Below are 20,478 nucleotides of genomic sequence, written 5' to 3' on the forward strand. Positions count from 1 at the left end.
CAACTTTAACACTTCAAATGTTTTTTTGTGGTATGGAGTTCATATTCTAATAGAAATGCTTTGGCTAGAATTACTATCAGGAAAATTTGTCTCTTGTTATCAATCAATATTCCTTCAAATAACAAAGGATGACTGTAAATATTTACTCCTTTTGAGTCTGATGTTCACTGTTACCCATTACATTTTGGTTCAAAGTTCAGATTCTCTGAAGCCAAGGCTTAATTTCTGAAGTGATCAATATTGGTGTTTGCAGCATAAAAGCCAAGGCTGATGACATACATAGGAACCATACTATTGATCTTGCAATATTCAGAGAAAAGGTTATTACAAACAGAAATAGCTATGGCCTTAGTGTGACCCTGAGCTGTAATCACATGCATAACTAATCAGAAGGCTCCCAGCAATTACATGCTAATAGTTGGTGCAGGAAGGTTGCTGGGAAAGTCTGATTAATCCTTATTAGGGTGATCAGCTTATTTTGTGAAAACAAAATTCCTATTTTTAAAAAAAAAGAGATTCAAAGCTACTGTCACCATTTCATCTGTCTCAGATATTTGCATTCTCATCAGTAGCTGGTATATTTTCCTCTCCTACACTGGGGAAGCCTGTAGAGGCTTCACAATGGATTTTGAAGTCATAGTTCAGTTTGAGGTAAACTTTTTGCTTCTATTTTTGTAGGTAGGTCGTAAAAATCCTACTTTCTGGCTTTGTTTTCAGCTAGGGGAGAATGCAGTCTCAGCAATGTGCAGTTGTCATTTTGAATCATGTTAAATGACACTCTGACTATACAGCAGAGCCTTGCACATCGTATCTTGAACGGGAAAAGAGAGCTAGCAGCCAAGCACACTTTGAGGAACAGTACAGTTTGGACAGAAGCAGAGTTTGTCAGTGATGTTCTGTGCCCGTTCCACCTCAGTATCTGTGATAGCAGCTCAGTACAGGCCATGCTCTGCCTGTCCCACTCTTCCCTTTAGAGCTGAGTGCCACCACCGGGCAAGCTTTCCCCAGCCCAGCCATGGGGAGAGACGAAGCCCAAGCAGTCATCCCTTGCACCCTCCTCGGTCCAGCAGGGTACCAGAGCAGGGCTGCTACCTGGGGAAGGGCAGGGGGGGTCTGGTGGTGTCAGGAAGGCAGCTGTGCTGGGGCAGTCTTGTCTGCCACAGGGGAGAGGACACGCCGGTGCCACTTTGCACTTTAATTTCTACTGTCAAAGTCCCTCAAGGATGGGGTCAAACCATTTTATCTTCCTTTCTCAGATTAGCTGAAAGTCAGGGTGTAAACAAGTTGGGCAGAGGAGCCTCACTCCCTCAAACCCCTTTTCCAAGAGATTTCATTGGCACTGGAGGGTTTGGTACCCTGGAGTTCGTCTGTTGGTCCTGCCGCTGCCTCTTCTGCCGAGGAGCCACTAGAGGGCACGGGAGGGTGTAGCCGTGTCTGCACAAACCCTGCGGGCGCAAGGTCGTTTCCATGTTCACTCTAGAGTAGCATCACAGTGCAAAACACCCGGACAAGCACCAGTTCAAAGAAAGGCGTGGTCTCCAGAGGTAAGTGGCCTGTGAAGTGGGTGCTGAGCCTTTGAAAATTGGAGTACACCAGTTCTCTAAGCTTTTCATCTGAATTTTCAGCTTGATCTCTTTAGGAAGCACGGTCTAAGTTTTACATAAAAGCAATTTTCCTATTTAGGACTAAGCACATCCCTTCACTTTAATCACTAGAAAATATAAGAGCCAAATCTTATAGCAGCTTCTCTTTCAGCAAATGTAAGAACCTGTTGTGATTTTGATAACTTTATTAATTTTTGTAGTGTTCAATTAAAGTCTTAAACATCTGCCAGGAAACACAAAGGCTAGGAATATACCTTACAGGAAAATAAGGCTGGCATTAGTATGATCATCCTCACCCCCAGAGAGCAGTCCCACAATACCTGAGTAAAGATGGTGACAGATTCAAATGACATATTGGGTCTGAATTAATCTGATAAACCTGAACTGCAGGTCAAGAACAGCAGAGAAAGCAGTTGAAAACAGCATTACCCACAGCATAAGGAAGGGAGGGACTGGGGTCCCTCTTAAAGGAGTGGCTGGAGCATTGGTGGGAGCCCTAAGTGAGAATTCTCTGGCAGATAAGGCTGATCAGTGCACTCTGGACCCTTACATGCTGCTGCCAAATGCCAAATATTTTCCTAGTACAGCCCACATGCTCTAAAATACATTCGTCAGTGCAGGTATTTGGAATCAGTCATTGAGCCTGATTTTAAAACTCGTTAGTGTTTTGTTTTAATTTCAACCAATTAGCTCGTTCTTAGCAGTTTCAGTTTAGCAGCCTTCACTATCAGACCTGCTGCCTCTGAACGTTTTTGATGTAGCAGTAATTAGCTTGACACAAACAACACTTCAAAACTTTAATGAGCAAGACTATTTTAAAATACAGTGTTGAAAAGATGGGGATATCTACAAATGATATAACATAAACCTGAGAAACACTCTGTGTGCTGTGTTTAAGGCTACAACCAAGAAAGGGGTATTTCTTGGTATGTCTCCATTTATCTTCCAACTTTACTGCAGTACTTGCAATTGATCTTAGACAAATTGTATAAATACCTTGGGATTCACTTCCCAGCTGAATTTTTTTTTTCCTTATGCATTTTTTGTATTAAGATTTTAAAGTTCACTGGTGGGTTCTTATAATTGCTTTATTTTTTTTTTCCACATTTGATTGCTATTCTTGAAGCAAGTATATTTAAAACAAGAGACAGACAGAAAAATACTGTGTACAATTATGTGAATTTATGTTACAAAGGAGCAGCAAAGAAAGAGTTAAAGAGGGGGTGAAACTATTATTTCCCCACCTGAAAAGCAGGTAGCATTTAAGAGCAGGTGTTTTTACTAATAGTGGCTTGGAGAATGGCTACAGGGCTTGTTCTAAAGGAGCTGTGAAAGAGACATCACCTGAAAGAAATGAAACAAGAAGGTAGATTTTGGGGTATAGAAGAAAGGTTGGAAGGCTGTATGGTGCATGGGAGGTGAAGCTGGAAAGCTGCACAGGTGACTTGAAGCCTTATCTGAGGACTGAAGCTTGTATGCTGTGTGGGAAGCTGCAAGAGTGTTTGGGAGGACTGAAGGCTGTCAGGATGCTGGAAGGCTGAACAGGATGCTGGAAGGCTGCATGGGAGACCTGGAGGCCAGGTGGGTGGCTGGAAATTCATGTGTTGTGTAGACAGGCCAAAAGTCTGATCTGAGTCTAATGTTATCAGATCCCATGGCTCAGAGACTTAAGAAAGAAATAATTGCTTCTAAGAGATCCTGTGGATATTCCAGAGCCCAGGGAGGCAAGCAACAATTGTGGTTTATTAATCAGCACATTAAACATTTAGATTCTCTTTCAGTCAGGGTGACTATAGATAGTAATTTTGTGGAGTTAGTTGTTAACCTAGAGCTCTTGGAGCCTTCAGGGCTACAGGAGGTGGAAGCAAAAGTAGAGACTGGTCTGATGTTACAGCATCTTATGAGGAAGCAGCATTTGAGAAGGAAGATAAGAGGCTGTTTACTCTTAATGTCTTTATATCACTTAAGAATTAATTAGAGTCATAGGCTGGATTGAGGCTGGCTCTAATATATTTTCCTGGGTGCTACAGCTGCCTTTCAGTGCTATCTAGAAGCAGGTGAGCAGGGTAGTGCTTGAAGTCTGCTTAGGGTATTGCTCTCTGCTGGGGTGTGGGGTCAGATGGCACAAAAGTCTTCACAGTAAGAGAGATCTTTACCAACTGTCTGTATTGGTGTAGCAGCAGATGCACTGGGAGCCGGAATCCCTCTTAAATCAATACAGACTTCATCAGATGTGTTACCTATTCAAATCTACTTTTAATGGTGTGTATGCACTGATAATGCATGGTTTGACCTCCTTTGCCCATCTGCAGCATGCCTCTGTTAGTATCTTCGGAGCCATGCTCTAAGTACAGCTGGCTGAAAAGGGTGCTCTGCTACTGAGATGGTGCTGGCAGATATTTGTAGTTGCAGAGGTCCAGGAGAGATCATGCTGACCTACATCAGTGTTGCTATAGATCTTTGAAACAGGACTCAATGCCTCTAACTTCAGGTGGTACCAGTGTAAGCATGGGTCTTTGGTACCTCAGAGGATCAAAAGCCCAATGTAGATGGACCTACATTTGGGAGCAATTAGGAGGATGGAATGCCACTTGATCCCTGTGCCCCTGCCCACCCTGAGGTCATGTCAACAGTCTCTTAGGTTAAGTCTGACATGGTTTCATTCTTGACAACAGAATAGGCCTAACTGTGAACCTGCTGCTTTGAGCTGCTTTCACGCTATTTTGTTGTTGCTTCTTTAAGCAGAACATCCTTATATTTAAAGATTCCCCTCAGTATAAACCCATTTGAAGGGCTCTCAAACCAGTGGGAGATGTATGGATATCTGCTTTTAACACATTCCTCCCCAAATTTTGGTTCTTTTGGGTGAAATTATTCCTGCTCGCCTCCCTCACCCCAGCCTTTGTCAAATGGTTCTCAGATACATGCTCAAATAAAACAAAACAAAAATACTAAAACTCCATCCTTTTATATTGGCAATTAAATGGCAAATTGTCTATTTCATGGGAGTAACAATCTCTCTCTGGTGCTAAAGTGCTCAGTTGAGAATCACTGGAGAAGTGCAAACCATTATTTAATACTAGATTCCACGAAGTGGACTTATGCCTATTGGGACTAAGGTCCATAAACGGATGTGGGATTTAGATACATTTTATTGAGTTAATCTGTACTGGTCAGCAGAAAGCATTTGTAGTGGGGTTTCCTGGCAGACTAAAGAGCAATTTCTTATCTCATCAGTATGCTGCACCACTCAGCTTTAGGCAATTGAAGTCCATAATGCTGTTGAAGTCAAAGCACTGTTCTTGTTTCATGTTGGCGGAAGGTCAAGCCTTTTGCAGACAGTGTTTAGCCCATCCCAACATATGAACGCTGCATGTCCTGGTAGCGGAACTCTTGAGTTGACAGGGAAGGTCTTTGTGCATTCATGTAATGTTGCAGAGAAACCCTTGCGCTGCCTCTTGTAGGACAAGTTATCTCAGATGCAGCTCTATACTGTTTCTGCATCTGAAGCTGACTTGCAAACATCTCTTTTACTGTGTGAACTTGCTTGCCTGTTATTAGTATATATGGTCCCTGGATAATTTTAGTCTTGCTGTGAAAGGAAATGAGGCTTTTATGCTCATGCTTTGTCTCTCTATCCCAGCTGGCCCTTTTCCATGTAATTTTAGCAGCTCTTGCTTGGTTTTGACAAAGGATTGAAATTCTTGGTTTCCTGTACATCTTGTGAAAATAGATTGTGAGAGAGCAAATCATTAATTTACCCTACTATTGGACATTACAGAATCAAGACAGAGTAGGGTGATAAAGACTAGTAATTGTGCTGGCTGGGGAGGAGAGGAAGAGGGCTGGGATAGTGGTTGTGTTTGGTGAGGCAGTGTCTTGTCCATGCTGTGCCCTGGTGCATGAGGCGGTGCTCTGGGTGGGGAGAGGTAAATGAAGTGTACACATGATGTACACTGATGCACATGCTGGCAGTTTATACATCCCTTTATTTTTTCTGCTACACACCAGGCTTTGGTGTAACTTGCGAAATCGCCCTGTAGATTGTACCTTTCTAGAGCCTTAAATCCATTAGAGCTGATGGCTTAGAGGCAAAGCTGGGGAGAATAAACTGGGTACAGCTTAGGAGTTCAGGCTGTGGGTGGGTGTGAGGAAGGAACAGCTCTGCAGCACCAGGCATTGAGCAGGACAAATTCCTACTTGGGTGTAGGTGAGTGCAAGTGTCCAGCTGCCCCATGTGATTGCACTTGTGAGTGCACACAGAGGACAGTGCTGCAGCTTCTCACTGGCAGGTGCCCAGCATTGAGGAAATACCGTGTGGACAGGCTCTTCAGGACAGACCGCTGGTTTCTGGCAGCAGCCCTGTCCTCGGAAAAAATGCGTACTTCACAGTGGCCAGAGCAGAGGGAATAACTCCTCTTTGACTGATTTCATCCTCATTTCCCTAGAAGAATGAAAGCCTTGCCCTAGGGCATGTGAAAGGAGTGTGTTTGATGTGTATCTGCCAGCTGAGAGAGCCCAATCAGTCAAAGCCTTGGTGTTTTGTTTCCTTGGTGGTAAGTCTAGATAGGAGCTCCTTTTTCCTTGTGGGCTGCACAGAGTAACTGAGTGAACCTCAGTGCACAGACATGCAAACACAAAAAAATCAATAGTCCCTAAAGCCCAGTACCCCCACCCTACGTAGTAACTGATGTTGAGTGTTTGAGAGATGGCAGTGAAACATTGGAAATGCCTCTACTGTACTCGGTAACGTGAGAAGCTGTTTCCTCCTGTTCGGCTAACATTTGGCATGTGTCCAAAAGCCTTTGAGTATCAGCAGTCCTTGTGATTCTTACCGATGCTATTTTTATCCCTGTGTCTTTCTGGTTCTCCTTTATCTGCTTTAAGTTATGAATTGCAACAACATTGAAAAATGCTTCTGTCAGGGAACGTGCACAGCTGCTCCTCAGGGAGAAGCTGTCCTGGTGGTCTCGGCTGCATGGATCCAGCAGCTCTTCTGCTCTATGAGTGCTCCAGTGGTTGATTGTAGGGAGGAAGAAGTGAAGGGGGAGAGAAACAGGAACAGTGCACTGCTCTGGATGCTAGCAAGAATCAGGGTTACCATCACACTGGAGGTGACTCCATGCAAAGGTACAGAGAGATAGAAAACATGTTCCCTTCTTAATGTCCAGAAACTTTCTCTTCCGGCACTCATGCTGCTGGTGGAGGGCAATGGCACAAAGACTCTGCCTGTGTATTCACCTCTCACAGTGCATGCTGCGTTGGTACTAAGGTGATCATGGTGCTTAGGAGTGTGGGAGAATGGTGGCCTGACATGCTCAGTTTTATGGATCACAACCTTCTCTGGGTTACCCAGTATCTCTCTCATCTGTTCTTTTTGCATTTCATAGAATCGTAGAATGGTTTGGGTTGGAAGGGACATTAAAGATCATCCAGTCCCAAACCCCTTGCCACAGGCAGGGACACCTTCCACTAGCCCACGTTGCTCCAAGCCCCATCCAACCTGGCCTGGAACCCTTCCAGGGAGGGGGCAGCCACAGCTGCTCTGGGCAACCTGTGCCAGGGCCCCACCACCCTCACAGGGAAGAATTTCTTTTATGTAATCTAAATCTACTCTCAGTTTAAAACCGTTACCCCTCATCCTATCCCTATGCTCCCTGGTAAAGAGTCCCTCCCCAGCTTTCCTGCAGGCCCCCTTTAGGTACTGGAAGGCCTTGTACTTAAGTACTGGAAGTACTTGTCTTTCATTTTATTCCCCTGACTTTAAGACAAGAGGTATATTTTGGGCATGTATTGCACAGAAAGACTCTTCACTTAAGTCCTTAGGCATTTTCATGATCAAGACTGGAATAACTTTAAATCCAAGCCTAAACCTTGGGTCTAGCTGCTCTTTGCCTCTGTGCTAGTAACTTTGGTAATTTGGGTAATTTTGGGAATCTGTTTATCTTGCCAAGCAGATGCCTAGCAGGACAGAAATGCAGATGTTTCTGTTCTTGCTGATGTGCACTTAGTTGCAGAGGTCAAGAGAGATAGATAAAATAAACCCTGCAGGTGCAGCAGTAAGTCCTGCCCACTGCTTGGCCTGTGAAGATTCCACTCATCTCCTGATCTCCTGGGCAGCTTCTCTAATCCAGCAGTGATGGCATGTGTTTGTTGGTTTGTGTTTGTTTGTTGTTTTTTTTTTTTTTAATAATGATGGTAACAGTCCTTGATTAGCTCCAGATGTCTACACAGCTTTGAGATGGCAACAAAAGTTCTTTGGCTAGCTTGTCTTCTGATCTTTGCTAATACTCCTGCTTTTGGCAGCTTGCGTAGGAGTAAATGTGCACCAACGGTGGCAGAATTCTTGTTTCCCACTGCTGAAGGTGACCAAAAATGTTTTGATCATCAGTTAGGAAATCACTTTAAGCAGATCAGTGTAATGAGATTCTGAAACCATATGGCACTGGAATTAGTGCCTTCTAGTGCAGTAACTGCATGCTGTAAGTGCAACGATGTTGTATACTAAAAGTAATTTCAAGAGCAGAGATATTTCTTCCTCTGCTCATTCCTTTAACTCTTTGGGGCTTAAAACAGTGCCTGGGATGTAGCACTTCATTAAAAAAGGAGGGGGAGGGAATCTTGGTCTTCTTTTTATTAGTTGGAAGAAAATAAATGGATGTTAATAGAAAAGACCAGTTTCAGTTTCCTAGCTAAACAGTAGAATGGATGTTACCTTTAACAGAACTAAGTGTGTTCTGAAAATAAACCTTCAAGTCAAGCTGCTATAATGCCTTGTGGCTTATCAGATTCATGATCTGGATGGTGAGGAAGGCAGAAAGAAGGTCATGGAGGTATATGTGAAAAGAATGGTGTGTTTCAGCATAGCTATCAAAAAACAGTTCAAACTTCATATAAAACATCATGTAAAAATATAGGAAAATGTGAAGCTGGGGTTTCAGGAATGAAATAGATTTTTTTTTTTTTTTCTTAGCTTCTATGTATATCAATCTTATAGCAGCATTGGATTTAGATTACATATTTCTCAGCCCTGTAGAGTACTATACATATGTGGGGGGAGCTGCTGGTTTTCATGAATAAGTAAGATATCTCTTGCTGATCTCACTGTTGGTTTGTCAGATGTTTTTAAATTATTGGTGGATAGGAGAGGCAATTTTTGAATCTCATCTACCAAAAATTCTTGGTGGTTCTTACAAGGCTCTATTGGAAAAGGGATGTCTGTTTCCCCTTAATTGTTTTAATGACCATGTTGGGTAAATTGCAAACAGAGTGTTTTACAGTATTTTTTAGCTGCTTCATTTACACCTGCAGCAGAAGCAAACTTCTCTCCCTCCTTCCTTGGGCACATAAATCTGTTCCCAAACTCAATTCTTGACTCGTCACAAGAAATTACATCCATTGTGCCCAGCATCATTGAGATCCAAAGTGTTTGTTGCATGTTTCATGCTTAACAGTGTTACCAACCATTGGAGCGCTGCTTTTTGGGGCAGAAGCATATTATTTCACAAAAAGAGATATAGGGCTTAAACTGATTTAATTGCAATGACTTTAAATTTATGGTAATCCTTTGGCCATACAGTAATGACAGCAAGCTCCAATTCCAAGGTGAGCTGTTATTTCTAATGGAACTAGGAACTAGTGCAGTTCATCGGGCTGTTTTGGTTAATGACATCTGAGGATATCTGGGTGGGTTTTTTTCATTCCTGATGACACTTTCTTACATTTATTTACATGCTTATTCATTGACAGACCAACCAAGATGATGTTGCTAGGTAATGCTGGCAAATTAATAAGCAGAAAACGTCCTCTTCCTTAGCTTTTCCAAACATTTTGCTATGGTTGTCTGGAGCAGCAGGGAAGAAACTCCCTTCCATTCAGTGTTATTTACAGAGAAGACCCACAGAAACATGCTTGCCATTTTCTGTGCCTGTTCTCCTCTATACTCTTCTGCATGCAAAGAACAGTCATTTGTTTTCAATCAGACTGATACCTTTTAGTTAATGGAAGAAAAATGTGAAGAATCAATTATCCATGCTGAATGCATGTTTGGTAACATGTTACATAACAGCATTCCTGCAAGCCAGCCCTTGCAGCAGCTCCTGCGCAGATACATCCAGTGCAGTACAGAAGAGGTAATTTGTGTGGTAGGAAACTGCAGGTCATTTTGTGCTCCCATGTTTTTTGATACATGGTTTTATTTTGATATTTTGGTTTCTTATACATGTCAGGAGAAGGTAGCCCAGCTGCTTGTGAAATATGAATGGAATAAAATTCACAGGAAAATAAACAGATTCTTTTGTCCATCTGTCCTTGCAGGACAGTGCTCAGTCCCTGAGGTAAACCTTAAGTGCCCCATTGCTAAATGTGTAGCAGCTACAGTCAGCTTATTTTTTGTCTGGAGCTGGGTGATGGCAGTGGTACCCCAGGCATCAGAGACATGTATTTAGCATTGTAATATTTCCTAGGGAAAGACTGACATTTAGTTGATTTTAGATAGTTTTCCTGGTGTGTGCTGTGGCTACCTGTGTTTCAGAAGCTCACACCTATGGCAGATCCCCCTTCCAGCATCCAGTCTCCCCCTTGAAAGAGTGTTCTTTCTGTTTCTTTCTGTGCTCTTTCACAGCTCTTCCTGTTGCTAAGCCACGTGGATACCGGTGGGAACAGCAAATGCAAGGGAGGATGGCAGACAGAAGTGTATTGTCACAAATGCTGGATTCTCCCCCATTGTATGCCTAAAAAAGGGCAAGGTTGAAATGCAATTGTTCTGTGTATGTCAGACATACTCAGGGAGCATATTGTCAGAAAAGCTTATTTTCCACGGTACATCACGTTTGCCTGTGTATGGAAGGACACCTTGAGCCCCTGTAATGAAAGAAAATAGGATGGAAGAAAGGCTTTAAAATAAAACTGCTGGGTTATGTTTCTAGTTTTCTTATCTCACGATGACAGTTTTTTACAAATTAATTCTACCTTCTGTGCTATTGTTTTCCTTATCTGCAAAATACTGCAATCCCCTGGGGATTTCTCTGTGGACACTAATAAATATTCTACAAATTCTAATGAATCGGGTCACCCAACAATTCGGTACATCATTGTCCTCACTTTGCAGGCAGGATTTTGGCAAAGGCAAAGAACAGGAGAGTGACCACCTTCATGCCATGCAGCAAAGTTGGGGGGGAAGGGAGCATGAGTCTTTTACTTTAAGAGTGGAGACCCCCTTTACAGCTTCCTTTCATCAAAAGGAGAGATCCTGAGACTCGCTGCCTCCCAGGTCTAGTAGCTGGTTTACTGCACGGTCAGTATGTATGTGCTGGGTTAGGAAGCTTTAACAGCTCATTGTGTGGCTGGGGAGCCATGGATCTGGCAGGGGAGAAGCTGCGGAAGTTTGAGGAATGGGGAAGAAGTAGGGCTGAGGTGACTTCTGTAAGCTTCAGTTTACAGGCATTCATGACTGCCCATCTAGTTATCTACCATTTTAGTAATGGCATCATGTGAGGTTTGTTTTTTTTTTTTCTCCTGAGCAACTTTGTCTCCTCTAGTTCATTCTCTGATTTGTATTAATTAGGCTTCTCCTTTTCCGCTCCATGTCAAGGGATTAGCTGTGACCTGAGCGGGCCATGAGCTGGACACAGGATGCAATGATGTGCAGTGTGAACGGGTGCTAGTGCTTGAGGTGGAGGAAGGCAAAGGCTCTCCTGGTCTGTATATAAGATCCTTGGAGGAAACTTGTTCTGTACTCAGGTCCCTTTAGTTGATCTCTGGGTTGCAGCTCAGCCCTGATTCATTAGGTTCTTGTTGTATGCTTTGCACTGTCACTAGTGCTGGCCTTGTGCCTCTTCATGCAGCTCCTGTACAGTGCCCCCCAACCCTAAGGGAGTCTCCTTTTTATTTTACTGCATCAGAATTGAGTGCTCTCTGCACTCAGTTCTCCAAGTACAAGTTTCTTCACAAGGCTCTCTGATCAGTGATTCGTATAACAGTTGTTAAGAGGTCCAGCACCTTCAAAGAGGGATTTCTAAATGTATGTTTCAGATCTCTCATTTGGGTGTCAGACTGATGGATCCAACTTCTTTTTTAAAAAAAATTGGGTCGGGGGTTGCACAGCTGGCAGAGCATGTCTGCCAGCAATATTTCTCTTTTGTCCTCCATTTGCTATTCTGTTCATTTAGATTATCAGATCTTATGATCAGGGACCGTGCACAGCAGCAGAGGGCTTTTCTGTACAGTTGCAGCTTCCCAGTACCACTGCCAGACATATGAGTAATTGGTTGAGCAGCTCTGCAGAGCAGTCTCCTTGCACCGTCCAGGCTGAAATGCAGAATTAAAAAAATCCATTCTCAAGTGATGAAGAATCATAAAATCATAAGCCTGAAAGAGACCAAAAATCATGAAGAAAGCCCTTTTCTTAAAGAAAAATTCTTTGTGAACATATCTGGCATGTTCTTTAAGAGACATTCTGTGATCTTGCAACGTGCTTCTGGGATCTTCTCTCTTCATTGTTGCTTATAAGATAGCTTTAAATTAATGATAAGGAAACCATTCAGGGCATGGGCTGTGCTGAGGTTCACAGCTTTTATTCTGAATGAGAGAATAAAGTAAACTGATATTGAAAGCGAGGAGAGAGAAACAAACACAGTCAGTAAGCCTATAAAAGTCTTAGCCAATTGCAATGGCGAACATCCTGCTGGCGAGGGTGACCTTGAATGAACTAAGTGGGATAAAGTCACCAGCCTGGACTGACGGCTGAGAATCAGGCTGGATTCCAGCAAACTGAGAGACCAGATTCCTGACAAGAGTCTCCTGAGCTGTGGCAATGGCTTCTCGGTGTCAGAAATGTGGACAACAGGTGCCCAGGAATCCACCTTTCACTGCTGTCCGGATAACAGAAGGAGAAATGAAATCTTATCATGATTTTATAGGAGGATGCATTAGACTGGAGCGCATGGCAAAGAAAGGTATGTGCAGCATCTTTAAAAGAAATATCATCTTCTCTTAGTGGTAGCTGCATTGCATTCCTAGGAGATTTGCAAAAAGGTTATTTTTCTAATCCTTTCTCTGAGGAGTAGTAAATAAAGACGAATGGCTGGATTTGGCTATTAACTCAGGTATGAGTGCATCGTTTGACTTGGCTGTGTATTTCTGGGATATTTGCAATGATTTGTCTTAGAGGAGGTTAATATGAATGCCAGACTCATTCTGAGTAACTGTTTATTTCAGTCGGGTATTAGACACTGATGATTCTGTAGGTGTCTGGGACAGGTATTTGCTGCGCATGTAAAGTACTTTTTTTGAAATTTATGTAAGGAGATGAGGCAGATGGGTACCATGACCTAGTTGACCCTGTCACCTTGTGCTCCTAAATTACTATGTAGAAGGTCAATATCTTTCTCACTGAAAAGATTCTGGTTTCACTGTACTGATAACAAACTTGGGCTATCAAGCTTTTTGTGTTTGAGTCAGCCTGGCTACAGGGCAGTAATCCCCTCTGAGTGGGTTGCTAGTACAAGATGCTGGTGTCCTGGAAATTTGTGCTAGTTGCATGTTAACTCTGAAGTGGAGTGATGGTAGTTGAAATCTAGGCTGTTGACTGTTTAGTCACAGATCAAGATTGCTGAATCATAGAATACTTTTTCTCTATGTGTCATCTGAGAGAAAGATTAATCAAGGAGCTCTTTGGTTTCATTTGCTCTGTTAACTTGAATAAATACTTAGCAAACCTCAGATCCAGAAATTTATAACATGTTTTCTAGTATGTGACAAAAAGATCACCCAAAATATGCAATATGATTGTACTTTCATGTGGAATTAGTTTTTATGATTTAATTCGCTCTTCAGTAGAGACAGTTGCATTCAATCTAGTAAATTGAGAATATTCTGCAGAGAAAAAAAAAAAAAAGGTGGACCAGAAGCAGGTCATCTGCTGGCAGCTACTGCTTACAAATTGGGGTTTGCAGATGCTTTCTTTAATAGGGCTCTAATGCACAATGCCAGGGTTTGAAAACTGCAAAGTCAGTCCATTGTACCTCTGCTCCTGTTGGCCATCTATCTGTGCTGATTTTTGGGCTCAGTGCCTACCTATGCGTTGTTGTATTTGGCTGACCTTTCGGTAACACTGATGTTTCCAGTTGCACTCTTTGTAATGAGGCGCTCTGAGTTCAGTGTAGCATGACAGAAATGTCTGGTATCTCAGTAAAAGACAGAACAGAATTAATTTAAATTCCTTCCTGAATCTTTGATCAGGTGCTTCCAGGTTGCTTAGGGCTCCAGGGGCCCGTGGGCCTGCTGGAGGCAGAGCTCAGGCATCTGCTATTCTTCCTGTAGGTAGAGAGGGGAAGACAGTGGTAAGAGCTTTGCCATGGTTACTGTTCCCAGGGAAACACCTTCCCTGCCTCTCATGTTGAGAGATGACCTGGCATGGTATTATGGGTGGAAATCCCTTGCAAAATCATTTTCTGCTAGAGAACAGATAGTGTGTCAACTGGTCAGAGCCTGTTGCCGTTTTGTGAGGCAGAAACCATCTTTGCTGCTTTTGTTTTAAATCTGACCAAAGAGACCACAGGAGGGACAGAAGTTAGGTTATTGCTAGGGACAAGGTGCCTTCAGGTGCATGTATTAGAGCTCTGTGAGCTGTGAGAATACACCAGTGAAAACTCTGCATGCAGTGACCACTGTAGAAGGGGGCTAAGGAGCTGACAAGGTGGCACAGGAGTTCATGACAGCACTGCCTGGGTTCTTCTCTCCTGCTCTGAATTGGCTGACCTGGGACTCATCTCTTGTCTTGTTTTGGCCTTACTTTTCCTATCTGTGAAGCAGAAGCAGTGGGAATTACCTGCCTCCCTAAATAGTGGATCCTGATGATGTAGCTATGACTATCCTCTGAAGATTAGGCCAGTTTCCCTTTGCTGTAGGTGCTGTATAAACACAGAGGAAGAAAGGTGATCTGTACCAGAGAACCTGGGCTCTGCCTGCCCTGTCTTGCTAGTCCTTTGCTACTAGCAAAGACTGGTTGACAAACTCTAGGGGTGGATGTGTGCCTTTTTCTCAGGCTGGCTCTGTATGAACAGAGTGCCAGTGCAGCATCTTGGATCTCTGTGGCATGTTATGACTTGACTCTCACTTAGGGTTACCCTTCTGCAATATAACAGTCCAGCTGGAGTGTTGTTGAGGACTAATTGCCTAGTGCTTAATCAGTCCTTCAGGCCCTCCAAAGTATGAAGCATTTTTCACATACAGACCACATCTGTGGAGTCCTGTGAATCATCTGTGACAATTTTCTGTCTTGTACTAAATATCATAATGAGAAGAGGTGGAAGGCACACAGGCACTATAGGAGAAGTAGAGGCCACTTGGTTGCAGTCGGGCCCGCAGTGGCTGCACATAACCCGCCTTTGATCAGCAGTACCCCAGAGCCAGCAGTGCTCTGCCAAGCTAATCCAGTTCCTGGATCATGCAAGTTCAAGGCTTCCTTTGAATCGATGTGATTTGTTTTGATGAGTGCTTAAAAGTCTGGTTGTAGTCTTCTGTTCATGTAAAGAGATGAAAACAGCGAACGCTTACAAAAGGAAAGTGCTGCTGTGAGGAGGCAGTTGAAGGGTGGTTTCCCTATGGCCATGATGGCTGCTCAGAGCTCCACAGCCCTGGCTCCCTGCAACAGGCAGAGAAGGGACCTTGTTGTATAAGCTGCCCTATGGGTGCTGAAGTCCCCTCTGGGGTCTGATGTACAAATCGTGCTATTTTGAGTACTAGTATGTGACTTTGAGACTCTCTGGGAGCTGCAGCTTCAAGGTGCTATAAATGACAACCGAGGGGAAGGAGCCCCCAGAAAGCCAGGCAGGAAATGTGGCAGGGACTCCAGTCCAGAGTTGATCCTCCTTGTAGTGCTCTCAGTTCCTCACTAAGGAGATACTAAAGCTGAAAGCAAAGCATAGTCTCTTGTCACGAAATACATCATTCTTGGACAGTGGCTCATGTGCCTTTTCAGCACTGACGTGACTATTCATGTCACTCGGCTGCTGGTTAACATCTTTTATGCTTGAGAACACCTCCTGTCGAAATGGCCCCCTCAGTCCCCACATGATCTTAATCAGCCTGCCTTGTGATGCTTAAGTCCTCCAGTGGGATCACACATCTACTGGGACATAACTGGTTGATTAGACTATGTTTCTGCTTGCTGTGGAGCTTGAGGCTGCATGCAGATTATATATTTCTAAGTGAATAGATGTGTGTTTTTCATCTGTGCTGAAGGCTGGTGGCTGCATAAGACAGGGTAATGAATCTGCAGACACTAAGAAGTATGCAGTTCATTACTGAGGCTATTCAGGATTTTGCTGTTGCTGCAAAACCAGGCAAGATCCTCCTTGCCTGTAAGATGGGGATTGCTCTCTTGTGCTAACACAGTATTTCTGAATTTGTCCTTCTGTAGGACAGAGGAATGCCGCAGTTCTGTCTGTCCAGCATTCATGGATGCTTGGTTTTGGTCCTACTGCTGCATCTCTCTTACTGCTGGAAATGAAACGCAGTTCTTCAGTTCTATCTCTCCAGGGAGAAAAAGAGACTGAAGTATTGGTGGAAATGTTTTTAGAGCAGTTAAGGATTTAAAAGCTGTTAAAAGCAGAAAACTGCTTTTATAGTGCTATCTCTAGAAGCAAATCCCATCTGAATGAGTTCAGGCTGAAATTTCTTGGACTTTTTGTAGCTTTTCCACCTTCAATAGTGAAATAAATGAGAAATGCTTTCCTTTCCCACATGGCTGACCTTCCCACAAAGGTGCTCATTACTGGGGAAAGTCACTATTTCATGTGAGGACTGAAATCTGCAGTGTAAGTGGAAAGTATTTCTAACCCCCTTGAGACTCAGTCACAGTGTCTCCTTGTTCATTGCTCAGAATTTTTCTTGTTTTATTTGCATTCAGTATCTATTCTCCTCCTTAATGTAAAATGCTACCTGGGATAACTTTTCTCATTTGGTTCTCACTGCAAAGAAAATAGCTAAAATAAAATATTCTATTTTTCATAAAGGTTCTTCTGAGAAAAGATCCTTATCTTAGATATTTCTGTCACTTTTCACCTGTTCCCACTGATATGCAGCCTGCTCTGCTGCTGTTGAGCAATAATAAACCCTGTTTACCTAATCAGAAAAGTCCAGAGAATGGTGATGTAAATAGCGAAGGCATAGCTTGATTTCCGTTTTGAGTGATAAGTAGTGCTGAGAAGATCAAGAGAACAAATTCTCATAGGGCAAGTTATAGCAGAGGCCTTCTGGGTATTTATGTTTTTCCCTTCCTCCCACGATACTAGAACAAGAAACATCTTTGTGAAATGGAAAAGCATCAAACATGGGTAGACAGATTGCTGCAGTTGGTAATGTTTTGTTAACTTGTGGGACTTATTACCATAAGATAATAGCTCAGTTTGCTTTTTTTCATATTGCCTAAGTTGTACTGTAAACTGTCTAGGGAGAAGATTTCAGAGGAAAATAGTGCTGAATGTACTGGGAGGTTGGAGAGCACCTGTGCAGAGCTCTCACCCTGGTTATCACCACAGAGCTTATTCTCCAATTTGAGCCACTTCTGCTGCTTCCAGACCCACTTAAAGACCCAATTCTACTCTGCTAATATGTTGATTTTGTGTACAGACTCTGCTGATTCCTTATTATCTGAATCTTGCTGTGGATAAACCTGTCCAATGAAGTTTCAAAGTCATGGACTCTCCTTTTTCACCACCTGGATGTTATCTGGTAGAAATACCGGTGCTCAAGTATCAAAGAATGATAAATAAAGCTTGATTGTAGCAGTCCAGCTTCTGTATACAAATATTGAGACTATGCCGGGTGTCTTGTTGAACGTGTTTCTGATCCTGTTAGTTCATTCCATTTCTCAAGGGGAAAAAAAAAAAAAAAAAAAAAGTCCTCCAGGCTTTTGCAACAGACAAGAAGAATTATTGACCAAACGTTTCCTTTTTCACCTTTTTCGAAGCCAGGATGTCTCAGCAACTTTGTTCTGCACAGAGGCAGCACTACATTCATATTCAGAACCTGTTCCTGTGAGTCATTAAGTTGGAGATTGCTGAGGTCAGGCTATTTGTCTAAACTCTTGAGTCACCACCTTGATACAGTATGCTGCTGTGGGGGCCTCTAAGAAGCAAGGGTCTACACATGACTGAAGATCTGAATATGAAATTGGGATACTGTTAATTAGTAAGGTCATCCTCTGCTAGTATTGGGAAAAGCTGAGGTGAGATGGGAAGAAGTAGAGGAATGGGATACTCTGTTCCATTTTCCTGTGACTCTACAGACTTCTGAGTGACTAGACTCAAGAAGGGAGATCTGCCAGAGAAAGGACGAAATGGGGGGCAACTATAAAGCCACAATAAGAATCAATGGGCTGGAAATTAAAGGGAGAGCTTTGAAACACAAGCCAATTTCTCTGTGTTAGGCCAGCTCTAGGGGAAGCAGTGGATTTGCAGTTGCCTGGAGTCTTTAACATAAGATTAAACAGCTTTCTGAAATACTGGTTTAATCCAATTTCTGTGAACTTCTTGTGTGTTCAACAAGTCAAACACAATGAACCTAGTTGGTCCCCTGTGGTCCTGCAGTGAAAGAATCTGGGAAAATGATCTCCGAGTTAGAGGTACTTGGGTGTGAGCCGTTCCTTGTCATGATTTTGGAGACTCATGCCCACAGGTGTGAACACGTGAACGTGGGGGGTCAGATGCTCAGATGGTACAAGTTATTTCAATGAAACTGGGGCAGGAACTGAGAATCAGGTCCTTGAATGACTTTTTTCTTCAAGTAAACTTCCGTATGTACTACAATGCTTACCAGTAACAAAACCTGAAACATCAGTATTACTGTATTCCATATGCTGTATGCTAGTGGGAAAATATTTGGGTAGTACAAAATATTGTTCTACTGAGAGGCACAACTAAACTTTTAAAGCTTGGCAAAGACATTTTACAGATACACATAGAAATTACCTTTACTAATTATCATTATCGTATCATCGAATGGTTTGGGTTGGAAGGGACATTAAAGATCACCCAGTCCCACTCCCCCTGCCATGGGCAGGGACACCTTCCACTAGCCCAGGTTGCCCAAAGCCCCGTCCAACCTGGCCTTGAACCCTTCCAGGGAGGGGGCAGCCACAGCTGCTCTGGGCAACCTGTGCCAGTGTCTCACCATCCTCACAGTAAGGAATTTCTTCCTTATGTCTAATCTAAATCTACCCCCTTTCTTTCTTTTTTTAAAACTGTTACCCCTCGTCCTATCCCTACACCCCCTGATAGAGTCCCTCCCCAGCTTTCCTGTAGCCCCTTTGAGTACTGGAAGGCTGCTAGAAGGTCTCTGTGGAGCCTTCTCTTCTCCAGGCTGAACAACACCAACTCTCTCAGCCTGTCCTCACAGGGGGGTGCTCCAGCCCCCTGATCATCTTTGTGGCCTTCTCTGGACCCACTCGAGCAGGTCTGTGTCCTTCTTATGCTGGGGCCCAGGTACTGCAGTACTGCCGGTGAGAGCAGAGCAGAGGGGGACAGTCACCTCCCTTGACCTGCTGGCCACACTTCTCCTAATGCAGCCCAGGATACAGTTATGCAAATGAAAAAAAGTTGGACATTTGTAAATCTACTTCATGAAACTGAAAGTGCTGCCTGATGAGCTTTCCTTTGAGCATGCGGTGCACTAAGAGGAATTTCTTGGTGCCTTTTCTATGGGGAGTTCATTCTTCTCCTTATCTCAGGAATCCAGCATGTTAGTCATTTACATTCACTTGCAGAGTAGCATTTAGTCTTCTAACTCCACAGCTGGATCAGCTACTTCTGCAGCATCTCTACACACAGAGTTAAAATGATTTTTAAAGTGCAATCATCTGGCACATTTATCTGCCACTTACATCGATGTGACACTTGTCCATAATGCTTTGGAGCTTCTCCCACCTCTGCTTCTAGAGAGGATGTCTCGGGGAGGGGGGCGCTTAGGAGTGCTGCCCGGGAGAGGGCACTGCACTACACCAGACCTTGCCCTGGGAACTCTGCTCTGCACTGGCACTGCTGCCTGTTGGGGGGCTCCCACCAGAGATGAGTGGGGTCTCAGCGTGTAACTGGGCTCGTGTCTGTTCTCTGTGCGCAAGCAGAGCTGGAGCCTAATCTTCCAGCCATAGCCTCCCCTCCTGAGAGTAAAACATGTCTGGAATGGGATACAGATTCTGATTGTAAATTGATTATGTGTGGATATTTGTATCAGTATAGGCAGCATTACACACTCGCTACAGTAAATTCATGCGTTTAGCATGCAGTTTAGGAGAGGCTGGGGAAAGAAAGTGCAATGTAAAAGCATACTACGCATCTTGCCACTTTGCTAGTCTACCTCTGTCCACCTAGTAGTGTCTGTCTGTAACACTACAGGTGTCTTAAGCTCAGTAAGCATCAAAGTGATGCTCTGTGTTGATTTGGCATTTATCTGTAACCACATATAAAATCTTGTTAGTTTTCTCACGCTATACTATAAGCATTGTGATAATTTGTGTTGGTCGGCTGATGGGGGAAGGATGGTAACACTGGATGTGTTATCCTTAAGGCAGGTCCACTCCAGTAGCCAGTCTGTATAGACAACTTCAGTCTGCTCCTCATTTTATAGAGGGGGGAAACTGAAACTGGGGTTTGCTTGTGACTTGGATTCCTCTCCCCATGCCTCAATTTCCCTATCTGTAAAATGAATGACACTTGTCTTTTTTGAGCCTGACTGATGGCAGGACACGCAGAAGAAACAAGACGTCACTACTACATCATGCATCCTAGGGGACAGCTGCTGTACCCTAGCTAAAGAGTGACTTCTGTCTAAAGTTGCTGAGCTGCTGGGGTTTGTGGTAGTAAAGGACAATTTT

General features: G+C 43.4%; 1 protein-coding gene across 14 annotated transcripts in view; it reads left to right on the plus strand.

The window, feature by feature from the left end:
- The window catches only part of MCF2L2 (MCF.2 cell line derived transforming sequence-like 2), a 185,600-nt gene that overhangs the window by 10,347 nt on the left and 154,775 nt on the right, over nt 1-20,478 (plus strand). For 6 of the 14 annotated variants that reach the window (XM_074912633.1, XM_074912638.1, XM_074912635.1 and 3 more), the window contains exon 1: nt 12,319-12,559. The exons of 1 other annotated variant lie outside the window; for it this stretch is intronic. In XM_074912633.1, the coding sequence (XP_074768734.1) occupies nt 12,418-12,559 (142 nt within the window). In that variant the 5' untranslated portion in view covers nt 12,319-12,417. Of the gene's footprint in view, nt 1-3,134; nt 3,186-12,318; nt 12,560-20,478 lie in introns of those variants that run through there. 7 more of the 14 variants (XM_074912643.1, XM_074912640.1, XM_074912642.1 and 4 more) reach the window with 2 other exon arrangements.

This window comes from Athene noctua, chromosome 8 (genome assembly GCF_965140245.1).
Source record: "Athene noctua chromosome 8, bAthNoc1.hap1.1, whole genome shotgun sequence".
Classification (NCBI taxonomy): domain Eukaryota; kingdom Metazoa; phylum Chordata; class Aves; order Strigiformes; family Strigidae; genus Athene; species Athene noctua.